This window comes from Diaporthe batatas (assembly GCF_019321695.1).
Source record: "Diaporthe batatas strain CRI 302-4 chromosome Unknown Contig00010, whole genome shotgun sequence".
NCBI lineage: Eukaryota > Fungi > Ascomycota > Sordariomycetes > Diaporthales > Diaporthaceae > Diaporthe > Diaporthe batatas.
The window spans coordinates 1258734-1280981 of NW_025408557.1; the positions used below are offsets into that span (position 1 = coordinate 1258734).

Below are 22248 nucleotides of genomic sequence, written 5' to 3' on the forward strand. Positions count from 1 at the left end.
GCAGGTACCCAGGTACTGGTGAGCAAGGATACATGCACCAACAGGTGATGGTCCCAATATGTACGGGTGAATCTGAGCCCGTGTTAACACGCCCAATTGACAGACAATTTCGTTCACCGGTCTAAATCTTCCTGTTCGCACCCACAATGTATCTACATTACATGGTATGCAACTGCTTCGTATCAGCTGACCGTTCTATTTCAGCTACCGGCCTGTGTCCTGTTCCGCCATGCCACAGCTGGTAGTAGAGCCAGACTCTGCTGAAATACTGACAAACTTCTAGCCCATGATGGGCAAACCACCCTACACTCACCCTGAACTACATCGACTTCCCATCCTTTACCTTGAAGCTCCTTGCCCTCAGTTCCTTCTGTTTCTCAGCCCACTGGACCCTAGCCTCATCCACAATCTCACCAACGTCACGGTTGAGGTCGGATGACAATCCCGGGCCCACCAACGGCTCGTGGTCCCTGCTCCCTCCGGCCGTCAGAGACTCGGTGGAGGCCGACTTCCTCAGCCGGACGCCTGCGGCGGAGCTCCGTTCCTCGATCTTCTTCTTCAGGAATGGCTTGGCCGGCGACGCGAAGAAGCCCATGCTCAGCGCGACGCCGATCACCGGGTAGAAATAGACCCTGGCCCAGACCTTGACGCTGTCCGCGAAGCCAAGGACCAGGAACGGGGTCGTCACGAAGGAGAAGGCAGTCTGTGTCACCAGGTAGGAGAAAAAGTCGTAGTAAGGCTTGAGAGAGGTGGGCTTCTGAGTGACAGGGTCGATGAAGAAGGGCCTGAAGTACCGTCGGAAGTCTGTTGCAACTTGTCAGCACACATTATCCCACCCAGAATGCATGATAACCTACTCTTCGCCACGGTCTGTACGAAGCTCGCCAGGACAAACGTGAGGTAATATCCTGGGTAGAAGCCATGCCAGATCGCGCTCGTCGTAAAAGTCGCCAGACTGGCCCTGAACCCGGGCTTCTTGCCCCTCGGCGTGACTCGCAGGTAGATATAGTGCCGCAGCCACAGGTTTGTCTTGATGTTCCAGTTCTCAAGGTACGCCCTGGTGTTCTGTGCACTCTCCACGCCCCAGGGATAGATGTTGGTCAGCCTGTTCCAGCTGACCTTGCCGGTGACGGGGTCAAAACCGTTGTAGCCGAGGCCTGCCAGGATACAGGCACCCTCCGTCATGGACCAGACCCCGTAGTATTTCATGCGCGCGGTGAAGTTGGTCATGTGCAGCACCCATAGACGCCGGGGGAGGCTGTAGCTCATGTAGCTGTCGTCCAGGAGGAGCTCCGTATTGTACCAACCCGAGAAGTTGAGGAAGCACAAGATCCACACAAGACCAGTCGCCAGCTTCCACATCGAGGGGGTGGCGCTGCGCGGGATCTTGCGCTTCTTGCGCGTCGGCGGCTTCTTGGCCGGGTCAGCGGTCGCGGGCACGTCGAACATGCTCAGGTCGAGCCACCGTCTGTACTCGGCAAAGTCCATCGCCGGCCCGCACAGTAGCGATGGGAAGAAGAAGACATAGCCGGCGTAGTCAAGCAGACTGGGGAGCTCCTTCAGGACCCTGTCCTTTTGGAAGTCTGACATCTGGTCCTCGGGCAGCGTGCCATCGGCCACGTTCCAGCAGAATGCGCTGAGTTTCATGACCAGGACCATCTGGGCGCCCGTGATATCCACGCTTGAGGGATCGTTCGCAAATTGCCGGTCCAGCTGGTTGATGCTCATGTGCACCATGAGGAAGACGAAGGCGACCCAGGGCATGTAAGGGCTTCCCCGGAGATAGTAGGCGAGTCCATATGCGCCACCTGCGGCGATGAGAATGGTGCGCAGGCCACCCCACAGGTCGAAGAGACCAACCAGGTAGAAGACTCCCACGCTTTTAAGGAGCACATACGTTAGTAAACAACCTCATCCCCATCTTGACGGCTCTGGCCAACCGCCTCGCGAGGCTTGAAACATACGCTGCGTTGAATAGGTTCTTGTAAGCCGGGTTCGAATCGGGGACTCGTTTCAACAGTCCGGCTAGCGGATATGAAATCAGGATTGAGAAGATGAGTTTGACTATGAGGGTCATGTAAGCATCAACACTGTACAGAGCACTCGACCCTTTGGTCTCAGGGGCATCAAGCTCACGTTCATCGGGTCCGGCACCAACAAGGCCCGACAAGTAGACGAAGGCTGTCAGGTCATCAAGTCAGCACATGCCAGATGCAAAGGGACAGTATGTCTCCAAAGCTTACGAGCATGTATGTAGGGCAACATCCTGGATGAGGGGAGTGGACTGCAGCCGTAGATTGGGCAAGTTTCGGATCAAGGGAGTGGCCGTTCTTCAGTCCATGCCTCTGAACAGACGTGCAGTGTTTATGTTGTTTATTTATGAAAATGAGAGGCCCCCAAAAAAGAGAGCTTGGCTCAAAGCAGGTGGCCACGGCAGGGCTAAGATTCAGCGTAGACAGTTCTTGGTAAAAACTTAGTTCCAGTTGTTGAGGAAGTTCACTGTAGCCTCACGACTCGGCAGCTTTTTGAGCTCTGGGCCTGGGTAAGGGTGCACTTTGGCTGGGGTGATGTCATGTGCCAGCCGTTCATGCACCGGGAAGTGGTGGGCCACACTACCAATAGAGTAGGCTGGCCATCCGGTCTCAACCATGCTGCCTATTTTGGAGTGGCCGCCAAATCAAAATCATCTGGACAAGGTGAGCATTACTGACCAAATTTGAACACATGTTTTTGTTTGTGATTTGGATTGGGCCACTCGGTCCAGGGCTTTGGATTTGGAGAGCCACAAATGGGCCCCATGCATTTGTCCTGTTGCCAACTGTTGAAATTGATCATGCACATGCATAGCACAGGTAAAAGGCCAACCCAAAAATCTAAGCCAGTCCAAGTATCATAAATGTCATAAATTAATTCTAGTATAAGCTTCATTTGGAGTATGCATGTACGCATTGGGCATTCTGTGAGTCTTTAGACACACCAGCCTCTCATGCCTTGTGATCATTTCCTTCTTGGCATTCCGGTCCTTCGCCATCAGCAATGACGTGCCAAAGGCCGTCCCTTAAAGTGCACCCCGTCCATGTGTGGCATCCATCATTAAAAGTGTAATAGTCATACACGTGTTCGTCGGCTTAATGGACACAGTCCGTTTGCCCAGTTGTATCCCAGGAAGAAACCAGGAGGGCAAGAATGGGAATGGGTAAACTGATATACAAGGGTGAAACCAAGATATGATGTCCCAGTTTTGCCTGTTCCGAAATCGCTGAAGCGCCCATGGCTCCTCACTGCGGGCCCCGCACTCACGTCAGTTGCAAGCTGGCCGACCGACGTGACTGATGCCCTCAGAGAACAGTCGCTTCTCGCTCTTCTATGACATCGAGGCATCCTTGTTGCTCTGAGAGCTGGCGCTCATGACTGGCTGCTGTGTGGGGAGCGAATTCTTGGACTGCTCGGTTGATCGGATCTTGGCCCAGGCGTACACAATGCCACTGATGAAGCCCAGGATGATGGCCGAGACACTGCCGAACGTGACCGGAGCAGCGAAGAAGATGAGACCCGACACAGCAATAGGCAGCTTGTTGAGGGCGCCAACCATGGAGTAGGTCGTCGAAGAGGTAACACGGATGCACCAGGCCGAGCAGTAGGAGATGAAGATGGCGGCCAGACCGGAGTAGATCATGCCGATGATCAGCGCATTGCGGGACTCCTCCGGGAAGTTGAGTTGGAGGTTCGCAGAGCTCCAGTCCTCAAAGATGAGGGAGGCAACGATGAGGGTCGGGATGGTAAGCAGGTTGTTGTAGAACATGGCTGTAGTATACTAGTTAGTTTTTTCCGCACTCATGACGGCGGTTGGGGGTCCACATACAATCCCAGTCCTTGAAGTTCATCTTCTTGATGACCTTGCGCATGGTCAAGACGTATGAAGCAGTGCAGAACACGTTCATTCCCATCCACGCGTACCCGGCGTTCAAGGTCGAGACGCTCACAGACGCGTCGTATCCACCTGACAAGGCAGCCTGAATATCCGCCCAAGCAGCGATGATGGAGCTGAGAACCATCAACCCGAAGGAGAGCAGGGCGATCGGCGTCACCTCTCCGCCGAACCAGAGGACTTCTCCGTACGCAATGACGATGATGGTCAGGTTTTTGAAGATGGTGTAGACAGGCACAGAGAGGAACTGGAGGGACTTGGTGCTCGTGTAAATCATGCCCACGAGAAGCAGAGAGATCGGGTACCCTGGATGCTGTCAGCCTCTGGTATGTCTCCAGCTCAACATGTATATCCGACGTACATTTCTTTGCCTTTTCCGTGTCGAAGGGGGCCAAACTCGTAATCATGCCCACGTTCTTGCAAATCATAATGGCAGCGATGCAGACGATGGACTACCCCTTTGGTTAGTAAGGTCTTGGTCTGCGGTATTGTTATGCGGATCGACCCATACCTGGACGGCCAGATAGAAAAGGTTCAGGTTCCAGTTCTTGCCGGAGACGCAGTACTTGTTGACCACCGTCATGGAGATGGACGACAGACAGTACGCGAGGATAGATATCCCGGGGTTGTTCTGGACCTTTGCGAGCTTGTCGTGCAGCGCCGGGGCACTGGCTCTGTGCGACTGCCTTCGCTCGAGAAAGCTGTCCTTCTCCTCGCGGAACGAGTCGCCCCGCTCGGGCATGCGCAGCACGAAGTCATCGCTTTTCTTGTCCGACATCTTGGCTGGCGCGGGTTTGTCTTGCCGGGACCAATGCGCACGGGTGTCGACGAAGGAGGGTGAACGACGATAGTCGAGCGAGTTCAGGGGTTGGTTGTATGTCGTCGACCAGTGCACTCACTGGGGGAGGCTTTGCTCGGATGGAGAAGGGTAACAGGGCGGCGGCCGAGACCAAAGACTGGCCAGTGATTCGGGCGTCAGTTTCGGTGGAGCGGGCAGAAACTGGTGACAAAGGGTGGCTTTTCTCTTCGCTTACTAGCAAGTGAGAAAGGGAGACGCGTCAGAATTGGAGGCGGCGCAAAAAGGGAGCGGGTTGATTGCGATACCTGTTAACAAATTATTCCAGGCCAGTCTGCTTGCACGCATGCACGCCCCTTTCTCTTCCCCAGCACGTACGGCCAGATCGGGGGAAGGTACCCACGGAGGGCGCCACTGACAGGGCCTGGCCAACACTGCTAACAAGGCGGGCGGATGGGTGGCTACCTCCAGGGTTACAGGGTTCCAGCCTCGACCGCGAATCTCTGGGCGGTGCATAGTAAATTTAGCAATGTCTAGGCCCCCCATCACAATGAACACGAGCCACTTCGTTGTAGTCAGTCAGTCAGTCCAGTCCACATAGTAAGCAACATCCTGACCGACAGTTGAACTGTAATTAAGCCCTTTTCTCGTTGCAGAAACTTTATCACACACCCCCATAATGAATACGACGACGAGATCCGCATGGCATGGTCTGCGGAATATGAACAGTAGTGAGGTGCTGCGAATAGATAGATTGTCATGTTCTCGTGTCTGTCTGAACTGCTGTGTCCCACGCGATGCATCCCCTTCGAGACGTGTCAGTGTAGAGAATGAGTGCGTCCATACAAAATTTCTGAAACTCCAATGGTGATTAAGCATAGTAATGTCCACCCGTTATCTCGTTGCTAGTTTTGCGTCCTGTTTGCCGTGTTCTAGAGTCCTGTCCATAACCCCTATGAAGCAGCCATGATAGTATCCCCCTGATCTGTCAATTCAGCGGGGTCTTCGCCCCTCTCCTCGCCTGCCTCCTCCTTGATGGGCTTCTTATCCCCAGCCTCAGGCGAGCCCTCCTCCCCCGGCGGCACGGGAAAGTTCAGGTGCTTCCAATCCTCAATCTCCTCCGTCACCGACCTCAGCCTGTCCCGGATGCTCTCGATCGCGTAGCTGCCAAGCAGCAGCCTCAGCGGGGGGTACGAGCAGTGGCCCAGCTGCCAGACCAGTTCGGCGCACTTGACCGCACTCGTGGGCTGCCTGTCCCCCAGCCATGTCACCATCCTTTTCGCGTGCAGGGCTGGGGATGAGTCCTGGCCATATGGCTCGCTGGCGGGCTTGATAAGAAAATGACCCCAGGTCGGCAGCGGGTTGGTCTGCTCGTCCGGCTCGTCCCTTCGGACCAGGCCGGGCTCTACCAGCGTGGCCTTGAGGTTGAACGCGTCGATCTCGTACAGCATCGCCTCGATGAGGCCCTCAACGGCGTATTTCGTCGCGCAGTACGGGCCCAGCCCGGGCACGCCCAGGGCCCCCGAGGTAGAGCTGAAGATGAGGTAGCGGCCGGCCTGCTGCTGCCGGAAGTAGGGCAGGATAGCCTGGAGGATATGCAGGGTGCCCATGAAGTTGGTCTCAAACTGGTTGCGGATCTCGTGCTCGTCCTGATCCTCGCACGCGCCGATGACGCCGTAGCCGGAGCAGTTGGCCACGATGTCGACGCGCCCGAAGCGCTCCAGGGCGCGCTCGTAGACGCGGGACACCGAGCCCCGGTCCCTCACATCGCATTGCAGGTGGAGGCAATGATCCTGCAGGTTGGGGTCGCTGGGCTGGGGTGGCTCGAAGTTGCGCCCTACGCTGACGACGAGGTCTCCGTGTGAAAGTGCGCTCCTCACCAGGGACCGGCCCATGTGACCGGTGCCACCAAAGACCTAGTCAGGCGCGTCAGACAACGGCCGTGATGTGCCACTGATTCCCGAGATTCTGCGAGGACTACTCACCACCCATACTTGCTGCTTCGTGGGACTGCCTGGTTGGGGCGGGTCGCAGCTGGCAGGCAACTGCAGCTTCCTCGCCTGCTCCGAGCTCAGGTCCACTGAGCTCCCCGACGCCATTCTTGGGTGACCTTGGAACTACTCCTGAGGGTGGGCGCAAGCAGACGTTCGGGTCTGTTTGTGGGTGTGAAGGTTTAGCAAGCACGGGCGCAGGGACAGAGACATATCCTAATTGTCCACCGTCGGCGCAGAATCGCAGTGTTGCATTTAGATAGATAGTAGAGAGGCGCGATTGCCGTGAAACTGCTGGGACCCTGCCTCGAGCTCGTCTGTACTGGATACTGGATTGGCTGTTCAGCTCGAACTCGGCACAGCAACCTTTCGGCAGATCGCCCTTGGGGTGAGGGATTGTTGAAACAGCCGGTGAGCCGTTCCCTTTTGCTGCGCCAGTCTGAGGGTTTCACGCCGTGGGACCAGGAAAGTAGATCTTCATGCCGACGGGTGTGTTGCATCATCCCACCTTGATGGCAGCGTGAGCGGTCGTCGGAAACTGGCTGTTTGCCGGGTGCCCGCGCTCTGGAACCACAGCGACGGGTCGGCACTTGCAGACGAAAATTGGAGGCCTGTCCCCGCACTGACTGGTCTGGGGGTGACTGGTCTGGGGTGAGGAGCGGGTGACGGTTTCGATGCCGAATTGCGAACAATTCTATATTGTGAAGTCACTATGTACCTGCAAAAGATGGTGCCGCGTCGTCTGTGAAGGGAAAGAAAAACTCCACTCTAGAGTACAGATGATCTACGGTTCCTGCAAGTCATATTTGAACCCCAAACACGGCCGCCATCTGTGCCCTATACAGGGGGGAAAGACCCGAGAATGCATGAACAAGAGGCGGAAGATGCCTTTTTGGCTTGTCGCCTTGATCGACCGGAGATAAGCACCCAAATCCACCCCCGCCGACGTCACATTTCTGGGCGAGCACGCCAGACCACCACATTTTCTGTTGCGACCAATGAGAGGGGTTAAGTTGGGCATGATTCCATTAGTGAGGCCGACAACACTCGCGAAAGTCTCTCATGAGTGCTGAGGCCATCTGAATATTGCCCAGGTTTGGTCATTGCACATAATTGCGAATTATTTGTAGCAGCAGCCTTGTATTTACTGAGCCTTGCATTTGAAATTTGTGAACCCACCGAGTGTTCCCGCTCGCATCAAGCATCGCAACCTCAAACCCCCGCAGCAAGGACTCATTCTCTCACCCACACAAGATGAAGGCATACCTCTACGACAACCAGCCGGTGAGTCGCACCTATACTCACCCAATAATCACAGCCGGACCTCGCCCATACCACAGCCACCGACGACACGCAACAGCAGCCATACTGACAGCCACCCCCTCCCACCATCTAGGGCGACCAGCGCCAGCCTCACGACTCAGGCAAGGCCGTGACGACGGACGCGCTGGCCAAGGTGGGCGTGCTGTACCTGCACGCGCCCTCCCTGGCAGACGTGGACGCGCTCGCCGCCGAGAGGGGCTACAAGAACCGCGACGAGGTCAAGGTGTCGCCGCTCACGATGGGCGACGTCTACGAGGAGAAGGTGCGGTCCTTCTTCCACGAGCACCTGCACGAGGACGAGGAGATCCGCTACATCCGCGGCGGGAAGGGTTACTTTGACGTGCGCAACGAGGGCGACGAGTGGGTGCGGATCGAGCTCGAGAAGGACGACCTCATCATCCTCCCGCCGGGCATCTACCACCGCTTCACCACGGACGAGACAAATGTGAGTGTCCCCCCAGGATGATCTCGCGGGTGCGACGTTGCTGACCGGTCGATGCGCACGACTGCAGTACGTTCACGCTATGCGGCTGTTCAAAGAGGAACCAAAGTGGACGCCGCTGAACAGGAGCGACGAGTTGAACGAGAACCCGCACAGGAAGGGCTATGTGAGCCAGTACCTGAGCTGAGCCATCTTGGAAGTTGAAGAGGAAGAGAGTTCGCCTTAAATCATGAAATTGGAATTTCGCATTCTCGACCAACACATCAGTGAATATGTCTCAATGGAGCCGGTGCTGCTTGACTTCACATTCCAAATGTCTCTTTGTTGCAGGGTGGTCCAATATGCAGCCCGTAAGGGGATGGACCCATGACATCTCGCTTTAAAACGCTGAATAGTTTGTTCATGTAAGTCTATCTGCGCTGGCAAAATACTCAGCCGACAGGCAGTCAGGGTGAGGACATCCAAAATGGTCCCTTTTCTCTCCGCGGATAGAAAATCCGGCCTCCGACGTGTGAAAGAAACGGAAACGCCACATAAATCAATGTCTTCGATGATTGCTTGAGACTTGATGTCCGGCACAAAACAAGCCCTGATGTCCCCCTTTCCGTAACGCCGTAACAATGTGTGTCCGAACAATGAAGTCGCATTCACAATAACCAAGATAGAAAAAAACCTCGTCTACCGCACTTCGGGAGCGACCTCAGCGCCGGCGACCGCAATCTCGTGGTTGATGGCGTTCGCCGTGTCGTCGTTCCTCCTGCCCTCAAAAAGCCGCCTCCACCACATCGGGGGGTCCAGCGGCCTGGAGCCCTGGTGCAGCGGCGGGTAGACGTCGCTGAAGAAGTACCAGATGTGCCCGATAACGACGCCCATAATCTCGTCCTTGGGAATGGTGCCGTGGAGGATCAGGCTGAAGCCCATGAGCACCCACGGCAGGTAGGGCGCGGTGAAGACCAGCAGGCCCAGGAAGCTAAGCCGGGTGTCCGGGTTGCGTCGCGACCAGATGTAGACGAAGGTCGACGAGAGCGGGTGGCCCAGGAAGGGCATCGACACGAGTGGGGAGAGGCAGATCAGGCTCGTCATCGCGTAGAGGAGCAGCCATGAGAAATGGGCGGGCCCGCCGGCCGTCTCCTCGAGGAGACGCGAGTACCGCTGGAGGAAGTAGACGTGGAAGAGGAGGTCGAGGGACAGCGGGCCGAAGTAGAGGAATGTTGTTAATAGCCGCCAGTACTGCGGGTCAGAGTGTCAGCAGGAGCGCGCACGGCTCGTGGCAAGGGAGTCAGTCAGTCTTACCTGTCCATTGTGGAAGACAGAGCGGAAGCTATAAAAGAGCTGGAAGGCGTTTACGACCTGGCACTGCACCAGGGCGCTGGTGACGACGGTCGCGGTGGTCCACCATCTGGTGCAAACGGGCATTTCCCAAAACCACTGCTCCAGCGGGAAGCGGTCGCCTTCTCCCATCATTCCGTCCATTTTGTGCAACTTGCTTCTTCTCTCTCTCTCTCTGTCTCCTACAGGCAATTCCGACCACGGGTGGGTGCGCTGGTAGAGAGTGTGTCGTGGTTGACAGGTGGTGGGGGTACTTGTTGTACACGGCGGGTCGACTGCGCAACGCAACCGGACAGATCGGAGGTGGGAAGGGAGTAAATGCGAGTGGGCTGTGGGAATTCGCGGCGCCGAGGCCGTGGTCAACGGTTGGCGATTCTGATGTTATGAAACCAGGAACCAAAGGAGAGTGGCCTGTTGGCTGTATGGAATGCTGCCAAATAACTGGGGTCCATGTAAGTGTGAGATGTTGAGGTGTCCTTTCAGGCGGGCGGGCGCTCAATCATGACCCGAGTTGCGGCTGCTTAAACTGAATTGCCTGGGCAGGGCGGGATGACATGATGCGGGACACACCCACCTCGGAATGACGAAGGCTGATGTGGCCCCTTTTTTTTCAAGGTGTCCCCTAGAAACCAACGGCTGCAAGCACTACTACTACTCCGTAGACCGAACCACCTGGGCTGGACTAAAATGGACCTACCTCCGTGCGTCGGTTACCCGTGGACTGGAACTACAGCCACAAGTACGACGGGTGTTGCGTTCGACCGATTCAGTCTGTTAATTATTTCTACATCCTCGCACCAGGGAACAAAGTACCATGCAGACCAAGAATTTAATGGCTTGATATATCTGGCTGCAACCAGGTGCAAGCATCAGAATACCTGCATACTAACAGAAACATGGGGCGCCACAGTGCACGGACCTCTGCCGCCCAGCCACCCTTTTGCTCTGCTCGTCCCGTACCTGGATTTTGGTGCACTCAATTAAAGGGTCTGGCGCGAAAGCCCACTTTCCAGACGCGTCCAGCTGGGGCGGCCATGCGCGTAGAGAGCTTCTTCCCTACCTGCGGAACCCGCCCACCACTTTCTCCCCTTTCAAAAGACAACCTGAATGCGCAGCTTCCAGCCCCCCGCCACCTTCTCCTCCTTGCTCCCGAGGTCCTCTTAGCAATTGACGACAACCCTCTTCCGAATTCCTCATCCACTTACTTGACTTGATTCTCGGACTCGAAAACTCGCACTACTAGACTCTTCTTCTGTCGCACAGGTCCCTGCTCCGCGCAGCCCCTCGCCCCGTGCGCTCAGCTAGCTTGCCTACCTACTGCTGCTCTGCTCCGAGCGCAACCCTCTCCGAGCGCAACTCTCTCCGAGCTCAAATCTTTACCAGCCAACCGTCACAATGCCTCCGAGGAGACGAAGGAGCGGCGACGTTCTACGTAAGTTGCGCAGCTGTCACTGCGCCTCGCGCCTCGCACCACCAGATAGTGTCCGATTACTGACCATGCGCACACAGCTGGCGACCCCGTGCCCATGGGCAGGAGGTACAGATACCGACCAGGAACCAGGGCGCTGAGGGAGATCCGGCAATACCAAAGAACTACAGACCTGCTGCTGCTGAAGCTCCCCTTTGCCCGGCTGGTAAGCCCTTGTCCCCCTCCTGCTCCGGGCTGACCAACCCGAGGTCGCATGGAAAGCCCGCCAGACACTAACCGCTGGATATACAGGTTCGAGAGGTAGCAATGTCCTTCAGACCGATCGGCGGGGAGTTCAGGTGGCAATCACAAGCGATCCAGGCCCTGCAGGAAGCCGCCGAGGCCTTCCTCGTCCACCTCTTCGAGGACGTCAACCTGTGCGCCATCCACGCCAAGAGGGTCACCATCATGCAGAGCGACATCCAGCTAGCGAGGCGGATACGCGGGGCCTGGGGAGGCGCCGCCGTATGATATCCCAAACCCCGCCATGCATGGGAAAAAGAAATTTCGAACGACGAACTGCCAAAGAATGAAGGGAGTTATCTGTTTTGCTGGTGGCGGCGTTCCAGGAGTAAGGAGGAATCGTTTTTTTTTTGTTTCGGAAATTCCCCGCCACCGATGCCCCGTTCCGCACGACATTGGTGGCCTTCATACCCCGGGCATCATATTGTTTGCCTTCGAGAGGACTCTTCTTTTCGAGAGGAAATCTCTCGTAGTTCGAGGCTAGCTGGCACCTTTATTGCATCAGCGTTTTGGCTGCAGGGTTACAAAAGCCATGCCATGAAGCTTTGTGGGCCGAAGCAGGAAGGTCCGGTGGATGTGGCCATGTCTGCTGGAGGTCTTCTGTTTAGCTGTATATAGCAGGAATGAAATAAAGAAATATCATCAATTTCTGAGCGTGTTCTTTACAGTCCTGGAAGTCTCTGTGCAGTCAGGTAAACACTGTCTGGCATGCTGCAATGATGAGACCATGTCTCACTTCCTTTAACAAGATCGGGCCAGTCTACAACCATAGAAGCAATGAGACAGAGGTGTTGCTCAATTAAGAGGAAATCTGGGTGACAAAGCCAAATGAAAGGCTTGCTTGAGGCTGGGCAATGTTGATGACTTATACGTGGAATCTACCTACAGCATGTCCTGCAAATTTGTGCTTGGACAATGTTGTGCAGCAGATACAGACACTGCTTCGGGTATGGATTTGCTAAATCAATGCAGTTCAACATCTGTTTTCTCCAGTCATGTGTTAACTATTTGTCCTGGCTCATAACAAAGTTCAAACTCAGGTCTGATTTCTGTGCTATATACGATAACAGACGGACCACAGAGGGTCTGCCCATATACAATTGCTTCAGAGAACAGACTTCTTCCTCATTGATCAGGCAGCATGAAGCTCGTGGATCTTGTATCAAGCCTTGAACTTGAACACAATGTGAAGTGATTACTTTAGCTTACTGTGTAGTGGCTCTCTTCATTGCACACAAACGTTGTTGAAGTTGTCACTTCTAGAGCAAGATTCCGGTTTCCGAGCCTTTTCTAACAGACAGATGACTGCCGGTAGACTTCAACGGCTGTTTTACATCTGATGCCATGTTCAATGCATCCAAACAGGTCGGATCTCTGTGATGTTCAGTTTGTCATCGATCCCGTACGCAGCATATTGACTGCCACGACGCCAACCACACACCTACAGATAGGTGTGCCGATGCGATACAATTTGAGTAGGGCTGTCGTCTTCAACTGTCAACCCTCAATTCATATCAACACTGACACCAGGCATCGACCCGGGCATGGAGCTGGGCCCTCCGAATACGTCCTCCGCCCTGGGCCGTCGGCGATATCTCAGTGACTCTCGCCTCGACGAGTCCGGACCCCACTCGGCCCTGGCATCCTCCTCGGCCTCCACCTGGCTCCTCGCCTGGTTCCTCATCTCGCGGCTGATCTCCGCACCCCTGGCCTTGCTAAGGGACCTCTCCGCCTCGGCAATGACCTCGTCGCCGCCACGCGTGTTCCTCTTGCGCGGCCACATGCTCGGCAGGGCGATCTCCTGGAAGCGCGGCTCGACCGCCCTCTCGTCGAACCACTTGTGGAGGCGCGACTCGACCAGCTGGGCGATCTTGGGCACGTCCTGCAGGCGCGACCGGCTGCCCAGCAGGCTGCGGATGGAGAAGTCGAGGCGGTAGTCGTCCAGGAAGCTGAAGGTCATCATGGTCGGCGTCGACTGGGACGGGTTGCTGGGGATAAAGGAGATGGAGAGCGTGCCGCTGAAACGCACGACTGAAACGGACAGTGCGACGGGGAGCACAGCGGAGAGTTTCTTTGGGTAGTTGAGAAGCAGCTTGGTCTCCAGGGCCAGCGTGATGGCGTCGCTCAGGTCGACATCCATGCGCGCCTGCAGCCGACAGCCCTCGCGCGTGGCCATGTTGACATCGAAGGGCCTCCCGGGCGGGAAGGCAAGCCCATCTTCATCCACTGGTATTATGCGACAGTTGCTGAATATCGGGAACTCCTCGCCCAGGTTGAGCTCTGTCACGCGGATCTCATCGAGAAAGTCGGGCCGCGTGGGGCTGTTGAGGGCCTTGGTCAAGGAGCCGAGGATGGCATCATCGTGCTGGGCATCGCTGCGGAATTGGGCGATGGTCTGGGCCACAAGCACATTGAACCAGTCGAGGGATTCGGGCTGGTGGCTGTCGACTTTGTAGTATGTTTTGTTGAGGATGGACCCAATGGTCAGTGTCGGAGGTCCCGAGCGAAGTATGCTGGACTTTTTCTTGTTGAGAGTCTGTGGCTGCTCACGCTGTCTGCTACTTGGTCGCCCGGCGGTCCTAAGGCTGAGGAGAGATTTCTTATGTGCGAGGGTTCTCGATCTCCTCTCGGTGGCTCGTATGGAGGCGGTCACCTCGGCTGAAGGTGGGTCGCCGAAGATGAAGAATTTTATGAACGCTGCGATCAGGAGGACAACTGAGATCTGGCCCAGGATGAAGCCCTGTGTGAATGAAAAACTGCAAGGGCTGAGGTTAGCTTCTGCGTCAAGTTGCGCTTGTAGTTGCAGCAGTTTTCTTCTCTCGGGCTTGTACTGACGTCGGCTCAGGACGAGTGGGACAAACATCTGATGCCATCTTCAGGCTTGGTGTGACCACAGACGTTGTGCGATCAAGGTTTGTTAGTTCATGTCATGTCATGACCCTGCCATGGTGCTTCTCGTGATTGTCGTTTTGCCCTGTGCTACAGCAGATGGGTCTGGTTCGGGTGATGAAGTCAGAAAAGTGGGAGATGCCGAGCAGGAGCTTCCCGTTGACCTGAGACCCACTGTGCAGCAGGGGTGGGGATGTGGGGGTGCTGGGGTGCCAGCCGGGAATGCCTGCGGCTGGGTGTCCTTGGGCTGCTGAGCCGCATCTGCCTGCAGCTCTAAACTCACTTCACCTCATCTCACCTGCAGCTCTCATTGTCATACCAGCCAAACCGGATACCTCTCATATTTCCTCGGGGCAAAATAGCATCAAACCACAAACATCTCACCTTAAAACGAGCTGCTGCCGTGAAGGCTCCACTGTATCGAATCGCTCCACCCTTGGCGCCCGGCCACTTGTCCAGTTGATGAGCTGGCGACGCCCCTGACCAAGGGCAACTACAGCCAGGCCCCAAGTACAATTTGGCTTGCCTTTTCGATATACCGCTGCTCCGGAACGCCTGGTGACCTGGTGGCCGACTGAAACCAATCGAATACATCTTCACTCGCCAAGATGGATGTTGTTCAGGCGGTGGCCGGGTCCGTCTCCAAGATGGTCTCGGCCGGAGACGGTGCCAGCGCTGGTGCATCTTCCAAGATGAAGATCCTGTTACTGGATCGAGACACTGTACCGATCGTCTCCACAGCAATCACTCAGTCCTCACTCCTAAACCACGAGGTTTACTTAATCGATCGGCTCGAGAACGCCAGCAGAGAGAAGATGCGCCATCTGAGATGTCTGTGCTTCGTGAGGCCCTCATCCGACTCGATACAGTTTCTCATAGATGAGCTTCGCGACCCAAGATACGGAGAGTACCACCTCTATTTCAGCAACGTTGTCAAGAAATCAGCTCTGGAGCGGCTGGCCGAGGCAGACGATCACGAGGTGGTCAAGCTGGTCCAGGAGCACTTCGCCGACTTTGTGGTCATCAACCCAGACCTCTTCTCGCTGGATATCCACGTGCCCCAGCACCGGATATGGAGCACCACTCCAGACATGTGGAACACGGACAGCCTATCGCGAGCCACAGAGGGCGTGATAGCGGCACTCCTGATGCTGAAGAAGAGGCCACTCATAAGATACGAGAAGAACAGCTTCTTGGCTAAGAAGCTGGCGACAGAGGTGCGGTACCATATCAACCAGGAGGACCAGCTTTTCGACTTCCGGAAGGTGGATACACCACCTATTCTCTTGATACTGGACAGGAGAGACGACCCTGTAACTCCACTTTTGACGCAGTGGACGTACCAGGCTATGGTGCACCACCTCATAGGCATCGACAACGGAAAGGTCGACCTGAGCGATGTCCCAGAGATCCGACCAGAATTGAAGGAGATTGTGCTTTCTGCGGATCAAGACCCCTTCTTCAAGACAAATATGTTCCTCAACTTCGGCGATCTTGGTGGCAATATCAAGGACTACGTCGAGCAGTACCAGTCAAAGACCAAGAACAGCGCCAATATTGAGTCCATTGCAGACATGAAGCGATTTATCGAAGAGTATCCGGAATTCAGAAAGCTGTCAGGCAACGTCAGCAAACATGTCACTTTGGTGTCGGAACTAAGCCGGAGAGTCGGTGCCGAGAACCTTTTGGAGGTCAGCGAAGTTGAACAGAGTCTGGCCTGCAATGATAACCACGCCGCAGACCTTAAGGTGAGAGGCCCTGCAAGGATGATGCTCATACGAGACGCGCAGGAACTGACCGCATCTTAGAACGTTCAAAGGCTGATCTCGTCACCGGCGGTGACCGTCGACAACAAGGTCGGCCTGGTGGCCCTGTACGCGCTTCGTTACGAGAAACATTCGTCCAACGCAGTGCCTATGCTCGTCGACCTCCTGTCAACAGTTGGTGGCGTCCCAGCCAGGAGAGCGGACCTGGTGACCAAACTGCTAGCATACCATTCTTCCTTGCAACAATCACAAGCTGCGGGAGGAATCACGGATCTCTTCGACTCTGCCGGCATCTTCTCAGGGGCTGGGAGCAGGTTCAAAGGGCTCAAGGGCGTGGAGAACGTCTACACACAGCACTCGCCCTTGCTCGAGACGACGCTACAAAACCTGGTCAAGGGCAAGCTACCGGAGCGGCAGTATCCCTTTGTCGACGGGGGAGGCACGACCAAGGATAAGCCACAGGACATTATTGTCTTCATAGTCGGAGGAGCAACATACGAAGAAGCGCGGAGCGTTGCCACTATCAATGCATCGACCCCGGGGATCCGGGTGGTGCTGGGCGGAACGACTATCCACAACGCTACTACGTTCTTGGAGGAGGTAGAGGACGCGGTGTCATCATGGCCTGAGCCACCGCCAACCACCACGGCTGGGAGGTTACGAAAGGAGATCGGAAGGAGGTAGCATTTCATGACGGCTTTGGTTATGTTGCGCACGAACAGCGCCGCCGGCGACGGCGTACCTCACAGAGGCGGGCAAAAGGGCAGGTCTCAATATTCCAAATCCACACACGCCCGAGCCTCTGACATGGAGATACTACTACACCGATAACAAGGAAGAAGTTTGGTCGAGTAATCTCATGGGTCAGATCTTATTACCGTTGCGGGTGTGACTCTACACCTGGGCAGCCGCATCCAATCGCATGGGTCCCAGTGCTGACGCTAACCGTGTCATCATGTGGCAATGGGTGAAGCGGTGGGTGAAGAAGGAGGTAAGGAAAAGTGAGCTTCCGGGTCAGGAACTATTTGCATTCCATCCCATCTTGACCTCGTAGGTGAGGCAAAACCGCAGACCGGCAGCGGGATCGTGCACATTCTCGCTCATGGTCATCTGACGCGAGGGATTAGCCCGTGTGGTTATTGGTAGGGGTCAGGACGTCACGGCTTCCTGTCAGAATCGAACCGGGGTAGGGGTTCGGGCCATCTATTTCGATGTCATACCTGGCAAGATGTTCCAACTCTGGCCCTGTTTTGGCCTCCTTGGTCTCGAGGGTGTGTATGTAAAAGAGCTGAAACGCCTGAATGAGTGGCGTCCAGCTGGCCTGGGGTCTGGAGAAGCGAAACCCACCCACGCGCGGTTTGTTTACCATGGAGGCTTTGATGGCACCATATCCCGCATCCTGTTCAATTTGCGCTATACGATGTGCCAGGCAACTGCCGATGTGAGCAACTCCGAGGCTTTCAATCCCCACAGGATCCATACAGCCTTAAAAACAAATAATGATATACCTATCGTACGATGTTGGGCTCAGGCCCATGTGGAAAGTCAACCAAGCATTGCATTGCCGTGGCCCTGGCAAGCCTGGGTCTCTTGCGCACCTGTCGGCACGCGTTCCACCGCCAAGCATGTCATGGGTGGGCAGGGTGGGTAGAGAGCAGTGTGGATGCCTCCAAGGATGGGATTCTTGAAGAATGCCACCAAGTGCCTGACCCCGGCCCGCGCAACAATCGACATGGCTCGACTTATGGGCAGACAGGCAGAATGGGATTGTGCGAGGGGCTGGGGGGGGGACCAGGAGGGGAGTGCGAGGGCACCTTGCCCCCTGTGTCGATGCAACCTCACCATGCGGCCGGCCAGCTCTGGCCAGCGACGATCTTTGCACAGCTCGCCATTTGCATGCTGCATGGTACGCATCCAGCCTAGGCATGTTTGTTGTGTGCTGCCAATTCTGCCCAATGTACTCCATGTACATGTACGGTCGTATTCCTGGGCTTAGCCTCCCCCGGGGAGTTCTTCCAAACTGTGCGGGATGTCACATTTTGACCCCTGGTCTGTTTTGATTCTTATTTCGCCTCACCTGTGTCAAGGGATTCAGCTCGCTTGGCACTCACCGCGCGCGATCTGCCAGCTGGGGTTACGGAGCGTCAGTCGTTCATGTGGTACGGGGTAAGCCAAGCCTATCTGATAAGGTAGTGATAAGATATGGATAAGATAAGATAAAGATTTTGGCGATAAGCTTTTTCGGCTTCACGTCGATGGCGAAACGTGCGAACAAGCCGCACTACGAACAGACATACTCGTGCTCGAGTCAATGTTGGCCTTGATTTCACAATGATCAAGGCATGGCAGCCTCGAGGACTGAGTAGGCCTCAACGGCTGCTCAGGGCTCCAACGGCCCCAGCAACACATCTACGTCTGCTGGGGCGACAGAGAAGCTTTGCCACAGTCTCGCAGGACTCAAGGTACGCGGACCATCCCAGTTCACGCGTTTGAACGCCATCGAGCGGTGCTTGACCACTGTGCCTGACACTTTCTACGAAAATCCAGGCCTTTCGATGTTGTGGTGATAGGTGGCGGTCACGCCGGGTCCGAAGCATGCGCCGCTGCCGCCCGTTCCGGCGCGCGCACCGCCCTTGTCACCCCCAAGATCGACAACCTGGGCGTGTGCAGCTGCAACCCCTCCTTCGGCGGCATTGGGAAGGGTATAATCCTACGGGAGATTGATGCATTAGATGGGTTGGCCGGCCGAATCATCGACAAGGCGGGCGTGCAGTTCAAGGTGCTCAACCGGAAGAAGGGTCCTGCTGTTTGGGGTCCCCGCGCGCAAATCGACAGAGACCTGTACAAGAAACACATGCGGGAGGAGCTCGTCAACTATCCTGGCCTGAGCGTGGTGTTGGGCAGCGTCTCAGATATCGTAGTCGGGCAGGTTCAGGACACCGACGGACACGCCAGTGGCACCAAGAGCAAGATCACGGGAGTCAGACTCGAGTCAGGCGAGGTTCTTCCTACGAATAACGTCATCATCACCACGGGGACTTTCCTTGGTGGGGAGATACACATCGGCCTCGAGGCATACCCCTCAGGGCGCATGGGAGAGGCAGCCACCTTTGGCCTGAGCAAGTCTTTACGCGAGGCAGGGTTCCAGCTCGGGCGGTTGAAGACCGGCACACCGCCCAGGCTCGACAGCAAGACCATAAACTACTCTGCCCTTGAACCGCAGCAGGGCGACGAACCGCCCATGCCCTTCAGCTATCTCAACGACGTGGTCTCTGTCCAAGACCAGCTGCTCTGCCACGCAACCTACACCAACGGCGCGACACACGACGTTGTCCGCGCAAACCTTGACAAGACAATACACATCCGGGAGACGGTCAAGGGACCCAGATACTGCCCCTCTCTTGAGGCCAAGATCGTCCGATTTGGCCACAAGGATAGGCATATCGTCTGGCTCGAGCCCGAGGGTTTTAACACGGACGTTGTATACCCCAATGGACTATCCATGACGGTCCCCGCTGAGGCACAGGAGCAGCTGCTGCGCACCATTGTGGGGCTTGAGAACGTCACGATGCTGCAGCCCGGCTACGGCGTCGAGTACGACTATGTGGACCCGCGCAGCCTGCGGTCGACGCTCGAGACCAAGGTCATCAAGGGCCTGTGGCTCGCAGGCCAGATCAACGGAACGACGGGGTATGAAGAGGCAGCCGGGCAGGGTATCATCGCCGGCATCAACGCAGGCCGAGCATCGCAGGGACTCGAGCCCGTGAGCCTTACCCGCAGCGACGGTTACATCGGCATCATGATCGACGACCTGGTGACCAAGGGTGTATCCGAGCCATACCGCATGTTCACAAGCCGCAGCGAGTACCGGCTCTCGACGCGCGCAGACAATGGCGACACGCGGCTGACCGCCAAGGGCCGGCAGTGGGGTGTGGTCTCGGACAGGCGGTGGTCCGCACACACGGACGAGCAAGCGGCCATGGCGGACCTGACCAAGATCCTGCAGGGCCACAGCCTGCCCTCGCAGGCGTGGCTGCGCAGCGGCTTCCGCGTGAAAGAGGACACGGTGCGGCGAGACGGCACGGACATCCTGCGGCTGGCCGGGGTGACGGTGGAGACGTTCGCGGAGCGCGGCGTCATCCCCGAGGTGATGGGGTTCCCCGCCCGGATCCGCAGCAGGGTCGCCATCGAGGCGGCCTACGCGCCCTACGTCGCCAGCCAGCTGCGCAGCCGCGACAAGCTCGAGCGCGACGCGGAGCTGCGCCTCCCCGTCGACCTCGACTATGACGCCATCTTCGGCCTGAGCCTGGTCGAGAAGCAGATCCTGAGGGCCACGCGGCCCGAGAGCCTCGCGCAGGCCAGGAGGCTGGAGGGCATCACCCCCGCGGGCTGCATCCGGCTGCTGGCGCACGTCCAGCGGGGTGCCGCGAACCCGGCCGTTGAGGCTCTCACCACCGAGTTGGAGCCCCTGGCCGCCCCCGGGGAGGACCAGGAGACAATGGACGCGAAGGCGAGGGTGGCTGAGCTATAATGAGGATGACAGCCACCCCCAGCCCCAGCCCCCACTCCGCCAAAACAAAACAAAACAAAAAAGAGCATCCGTTTAAAGATGCTGGAATGATACGCATGCAACAGTACTGCCAGTGCACCGGAATGGAACAGTTACAATCGGAAGACCCGAATCCCGACGGCATGTTACGCGCAGCACGGCCTCCAGGGCCCGGACTGTTGATAGAGTGTACAAAAAGTGTACATACATCCAAAGACCTAGACTGGGACGGCGTCAAGGACGAGCGCCAGGGAGACGAGAGCCCACGGCCCACGGCCCACGGCCCACAGACGGTCAGCCTAGGGGCGAGAGACGGAAGAGACAATGTCTCGGGCCAGGGTAGAGCTAGACGACTCCCGTGGGCAGGTCTGATAGCTGTCAAGGCCACGTTAAGAGGAGGCCGGTCGTACGAACATGGCTAGAGTTGCCTAGCTCGTACGCTGATTATCATGTCTCATAACCTGTAATACCTCCTTCGCGTTATACGTCTGTGCATACATGTAGCACAGCGACTATGGGATTCGTCTATTTAGCGGACGCAACGGCCAGCTTTGTACAGAAGAGGAACAGTGGCGCTCACGCCCAAGGCAGACAGGGCCATACCCAATATCATAGTCCCCTATCGGCAGATTTGTATGAGAAGGTTTAAGCCATGAACCCGGGATCTTGGAAACAATCAGATGGCTGAAATTCTATATATACAAGAAGATTAGGTTAGGTTTCTTGGGGGCCGTTGAATAACCTACACACGACACACACACCCCGCGCATCCAATGCCTTTGATATTTTACACTCTGTATGCATAGGTTGTTGATATAATCACGGAAGGAGGCCATACTCCACGGAGCAGATCGTCACGAGTGAGACACACGTACAAGAAGGCCTGGCTGATCTTCGGATCGACATCGAGGACCGACTACCTAAGTACCGGGCCCGCTGTCCGCGCGGCCCCACCTGCCGGGCTTACACCACCTGTCCACCACCCTTGCCCAAACCTAGCAGGCCGCGCCCTTGGGTGTTTGGTGTTTCGCCGGACTATTGCAAGAGCCAGCCCTAGTGATTCCATGCGGACATTATACCAGCGTCTCACCGGTCGCAAGGGTCGTGGCGTCCTACGCGAGGGACAGGATCAAACAGAGGGAGAGAGCGCGCGCTCAGGCGTACCATAGATGTGCCGCCGACTCTAGCCCTAGCCTCTGTTCACCGACGGACGGGGCACCGCTCCGGGGATGAAGCCAGAAATCCCCCGAGGCCCCCCTCGCCGATCATTCTCGCGTATCGAAAGATTTTCGTCTGGGGTCGTGAAATTTGGTAGCGAGTGGCATGCAAGGGTAAAGTGGCCACGGACGGACATATATTGGGGGACTATACAATATCGGAACACCGCCATCAGTCTACTATAGGCGAGCCCGAGCGCAGGGAGGCTAGCCCAACCAGGCCTGACGGGAACGTGCCGCTAGCATCGCATTGAGAGCTACCGCCTCTGTGGTCATGTCGAACTCTTTCCGCGACAGCCACGTGAGC

The 22248-nt window shown here is 56.4% G+C and overlaps 9 protein-coding genes across 9 annotated transcripts; 4 read left to right on the top strand and 5 right to left on the bottom strand.

Moving 5' to 3' along the window:
* Positions 1–34: 34 nt before the first annotated feature.
* Positions 35–2512, bottom strand: KVR01_008645 (lysophospholipid acyltransferase). Its single transcript, XM_044782833.1, has 5 exons — positions 2244–2512; positions 2137–2181; positions 1965–2064; positions 858–1879; positions 35–804 (listed from the first exon to the last, which is right to left on the bottom strand). The coding sequence occupies exons 1-5, from the start codon at positions 2263–2265 to the stop codon at positions 320–322; spliced, it is 1674 nt and encodes a 557-aa protein (XP_044642412.1). The 5' UTR covers positions 2266–2512; the 3' UTR covers positions 35–319.
* A 376-nt stretch (positions 2513–2888) lies between these two features.
* On the bottom strand, positions 2889–5028 carry KVR01_008722 (uncharacterized protein). The gene is made up of 4 exons (XM_044793360.1): positions 4440–5028; positions 4290–4380; positions 3863–4234; positions 2889–3804 (listed from the first exon to the last, which is right to left on the bottom strand). Exons 1-4 carry the CDS (start codon positions 4704–4706, stop codon positions 3365–3367), a joined length of 1170 nt encoding a protein of 389 aa, XP_044642489.1. The 5' UTR covers positions 4707–5028; the 3' UTR covers positions 2889–3364.
* Positions 5029–5403: 375 nt separating this feature from the next.
* Positions 5404–7434, bottom strand: KVR01_008396 (uncharacterized protein). The gene is made up of 2 exons (XM_044792839.1): positions 6710–7434; positions 5404–6640 (listed from the first exon to the last, which is right to left on the bottom strand). Exons 1-2 carry the CDS (start codon positions 6821–6823, stop codon positions 5678–5680), a joined length of 1077 nt encoding a protein of 358 aa, XP_044642163.1. The 5' UTR covers positions 6824–7434; the 3' UTR covers positions 5404–5677.
* Positions 7435–7969: 535 nt separating this feature from the next.
* KVR01_008517 (acireductone dioxygenase (Ni2+-requiring)) lies at positions 7970–8667 on the top strand (the record flags this gene model as incomplete). Its single annotated transcript, XM_044783895.1, has 3 exons — positions 7970–7999; positions 8112–8483; positions 8551–8667. The coding sequence occupies 3 exons, from the start codon at positions 7970–7972 to the stop codon at positions 8665–8667; spliced, it is 519 nt and encodes a 172-aa protein (XP_044642284.1).
* Positions 8668–9158: 491 nt separating this feature from the next.
* KVR01_008544 (uncharacterized protein) lies at positions 9159–9953 on the bottom strand (the record flags this gene model as incomplete). The annotated part of the gene is made up of 2 exons (XM_044785207.1): positions 9159–9710; positions 9774–9953. The coding sequence occupies 2 exons, from the start codon at positions 9951–9953 to the stop codon at positions 9159–9161; spliced, it is 732 nt and encodes a 243-aa protein (XP_044642311.1).
* An 878-nt stretch (positions 9954–10831) lies between these two features.
* On the top strand, positions 10832–12166 carry KVR01_008487 (uncharacterized protein). Its single transcript, XM_044792530.1, has 3 exons — positions 10832–11241; positions 11319–11443; positions 11530–12166. Exons 1-3 carry the CDS (start codon positions 11205–11207, stop codon positions 11746–11748), a joined length of 381 nt encoding a protein of 126 aa, XP_044642254.1. The 5' UTR covers positions 10832–11204; the 3' UTR covers positions 11749–12166.
* Positions 12167–12549: 383 nt separating this feature from the next.
* Positions 12550–14524, bottom strand: KVR01_008560 (ERMES complex subunit MMM1). Its single transcript, XM_044791291.1, has 2 exons — positions 14356–14524; positions 12550–14276 (listed from the first exon to the last, which is right to left on the bottom strand). Exons 1-2 carry the CDS (start codon positions 14391–14393, stop codon positions 13025–13027), a joined length of 1290 nt encoding a protein of 429 aa, XP_044642327.1. The 5' UTR covers positions 14394–14524; the 3' UTR covers positions 12550–13024.
* Positions 14525–14702: 178 nt separating this feature from the next.
* Positions 14703–17822, top strand: KVR01_008531 (uncharacterized protein). Its single transcript, XM_044794810.1, has 2 exons — positions 14703–16157; positions 16218–17822. Exons 1-2 carry the CDS (start codon positions 15018–15020, stop codon positions 16857–16859), a joined length of 1782 nt encoding a protein of 593 aa, XP_044642298.1. The 5' UTR covers positions 14703–15017; the 3' UTR covers positions 16860–17822.
* Positions 17823–18206: 384 nt separating this feature from the next.
* KVR01_008815 (tRNA modification protein MTO1) lies at positions 18207–22219 on the top strand. The gene is made up of 2 exons (XM_044782357.1): positions 18207–18637; positions 18723–22219. The coding sequence occupies exons 1-2, from the start codon at positions 18507–18509 to the stop codon at positions 20704–20706; spliced, it is 2115 nt and encodes a 704-aa protein (XP_044642582.1). The 5' UTR covers positions 18207–18506; the 3' UTR covers positions 20707–22219.
* The last annotated feature ends 29 nt before the right edge of the window (positions 22220–22248 follow it).